A 2797-nucleotide genomic window follows, 5' to 3' on the forward strand; every position below is an offset into this window, starting at 1 on the left:
AGCAGTGGCCGGTGGTTTCGAACTGCTGACCTCGCGGTGACCAGCGGTGGCGGCTCTCAATGCACCACGTGTTTCTCCTGCAAACCGTTAGTAGCAGCTCTGTGGCATGTCTCTGCAAACGCATAGCTTAACGCCACTGGCCCCCGCGGGGTCTCCCTCAGGCCGGCCTCCCTGTTCTCCAGGGGAGCCTCTGCTGAGGTCAGACCACCCACCTCGCTGATAGCAGCCCAGCTCTTAACCCCACTTGCCACTAGGCCACCCCCTAACACCCAGACCAAACCATCCTGCCCATCCCCACTCAGCGAAAGGACACCGGAGATCCGCCCCGGGCCGGTTCCTGAACTGCAAAGCGTTGCGGAAGCAGACTGCCTCCGTTCCCCCTCCCCAGGAACAGTTGGGGAGCTCAAATTGCCCATTCAGAGTGGATGCTGACTCACACTGACCCTGCAGGACAGGGTAGAACTGCCCCAGAGGGTTCTGAGACTGACGCTTCATAGTTGGAAAAAAACCTTGTCTTTCTCTTGTGGAGCAGCTGCTGGATTTGAACTGCTGGCCTTGCAGTTGGTAACCCAATGTGGGACTCACCAGAGAGCCTTACGGCCCCTAAATCAAATACACTGTTCCCCACAGGGCGGAGTAGGGCCGCCCCTGCGGCATTTTTCCAAGCCTGTCAAATCTTAAAGACAGCAGACGGCCTCATCTTTCTCCCTCCCAGCCGAGGGTGGATTTGAACAAGCCACCCTTCAGTTCACAAAGCAGCACTTCACTCACTCTCTTCCCCCACTCCAAGCACTAAGTACCGGAGACTTTCACCATCGAGCACACAGATCCTGTGCCAGTGGAAATGTTCTCTTGACTCATGCCAGGCCCGAGCTGAGGGCATTGTGGGGTGTGCGATATGTCTGGAGTTTGAGCCCACCGACTGTTTCTTGGGAGGAGAATGAGGCTCTGCTCCATAAAGAGCTCCATCCCGGGGAACCCACTGGCGGCAGGTCTGCGCTGTCCGGTGCGTCGGCGGCGTCCCGGGAGGGCAGTGGCTTCTCTCCCTTTGTTCTGCTCAGCTTTACAAGGGAGCCGAGGCACCCCAGGCTGTTGTCTTGGCGGAGCAGGTGCCTGGCGCCCCCACCCTGGTTAGCGGCCAAGCGCTTACCAGCTGTGCCACTAGGGCCCCTGAGTGTTGGCACAGTCTGAGGGTTCCCAGCCCAAGTGGCCGAACCCCCTGGGAGCGAGATGTGTTGGATCATCCAGAGCTCGTTGGATCACCTGGCCGGTGCTGGGGCAGCTGGTCAGGTGAGAGGTCAGGTTAAGTGACTGGTTTAGTGGGAGTTGGTGGAGCTGGTCAGGTAACTGGTTGAGTGAGCGAGGGTGTCGTGGATCTAGAACAGCAGTTCTCAACCTGTGTGTCTCGACCCCTTTGGGGTCTCAACCCTTTCACAGGGGTCGCCATAGACGGGGAAACATATTTCTGATGGTCCTAGGGACCGAGACGCGGCTCCTCTAGGGCTCCAGGCGGGTCTGCCCACATGCAGATAGGTCCACATACGAGTCCCTGGCATGAAGGCTGTGACCCATGCTACAGCATGCTTCCAGACAACACTTCACTTATTTGTCATTAGAAATAAATATTTCACAATATGTAATTACATATTGTTTCTGGGATTAAGCACTATGTTTTAATTATGTTCAACTTTTAACAATGGAAATACATCCTGCCGATCAGATATTTACATGAGGATTCATAGCAGTGGCAAAATGACAGTGATGAAGTAGCAACAAAAATAGTTTTATGGTTGGGGGGTCACCACAACCTGAGGGGCTGTATTAAAGGGTCTCGGCATTGGGAAGGTTGAACCACTGATCTGGAGTCTCTGGACAGGTGCCCAGGGGGCTTCCTGTGCCCTACGGAGGTAGTTAGCCCTGACTCTCGGGTTGTGATCCTGCAAAGCTGCAGTGGTCTTGTGTCTCCTGGGGCCGGCACGTCCCCCTGTGGGCAGTCAGTCGGTGGTCCTCACCTGGCCTTCCGGTGGTGAGCCCTGAGCCTTGTACAGTGGCACGAGCAGGGCCTCTATGCATGGTGCCCGCAGCATCACCTCCCCCTGCTGGGCTGACTACATTGTGTGGACAGGGTGCCACAGCACCTGGCGGCTGAAACACTCGAGCGTTGTGTGACGTTTGTGTTGTGTGGTGTGTGTTTGTGGTGTGTGACGGCCCTGGAGCAGAGCCACTGCGGGCATCTGAGTGTGGCTTCTGGTGGGCTATTGAGCCTGTGCACAGTGGACCTGGTCCACGGCCCACTACAGCCATAGAGTTCCACTCCTGCGTGTCCTCTCTGAGGGGCGGCCCCTTGGCCCGCGTCCTCTCTCCGGTGGGCTCCGACTTGGGGGAGCTCATGCCCTGTATCCGGGCGAGTCCAGTGCGCTTGCAGGAGGCCCGTGGCCGGCCCTTCATGTGTGGCCGCATCGAAGGGGGCTGTTTATCTTCTATCGTTTTTCTGTTACCCTATTCCTGAGCGGTGGGGGGTGTCCAGAGGGCTCGGTTTTCCATGGGACACATGCCGGCCCGGGTCACCGCCTGCATCCGAACCGACCTGCCTTCTTGGATCTCGCGTGGTGTCGTGGCCGGCTGTGCGCGCCCTCCCGTGTGCGTGTGCGCTTGTCTTCCCCCGGGCTCCGTCGCGCGCGCGTGCCCTTAGGTCCTTGTCCCTGAGGAGCGGCCCTGGGCGGGTGGGGGTGGCCGGTCTGGGTGCTTCAGGTGCTCCTGGGAAGTGTGTGGTAGCGGGGCTGGGGCTGATTGGGCC

At 58.5% G+C, this 2797-nt stretch overlaps 1 protein-coding gene across 1 annotated transcript in view; it reads left to right on the forward strand.

Annotated features, from left to right (window-relative positions):
• The first annotated feature begins 1230 nt into the window (after positions 1-1230).
• PPP2R3B (protein phosphatase 2 regulatory subunit B''beta) overlaps positions 1231-2797 on the forward strand; it is a 17170-nt gene continuing 15603 nt past the window's right edge. The window contains exon 1 of the mRNA XM_045290828.1: positions 1231-1290. Within this exon, the coding sequence (XP_045146763.1) occupies positions 1231-1290 (60 nt within the window). The remainder of the gene's footprint in view (positions 1291-2797) is intronic.

Source organism: Echinops telfairi, unplaced genomic scaffold (genome assembly GCF_000313985.2).
Source record: "Echinops telfairi isolate 266 unplaced genomic scaffold, ASM31398v2 ScPeMD7_58;HRSCAF=197, whole genome shotgun sequence".
Lineage (NCBI taxonomy): Eukaryota > Metazoa > Chordata > Mammalia > Afrosoricida > Tenrecidae > Echinops > Echinops telfairi.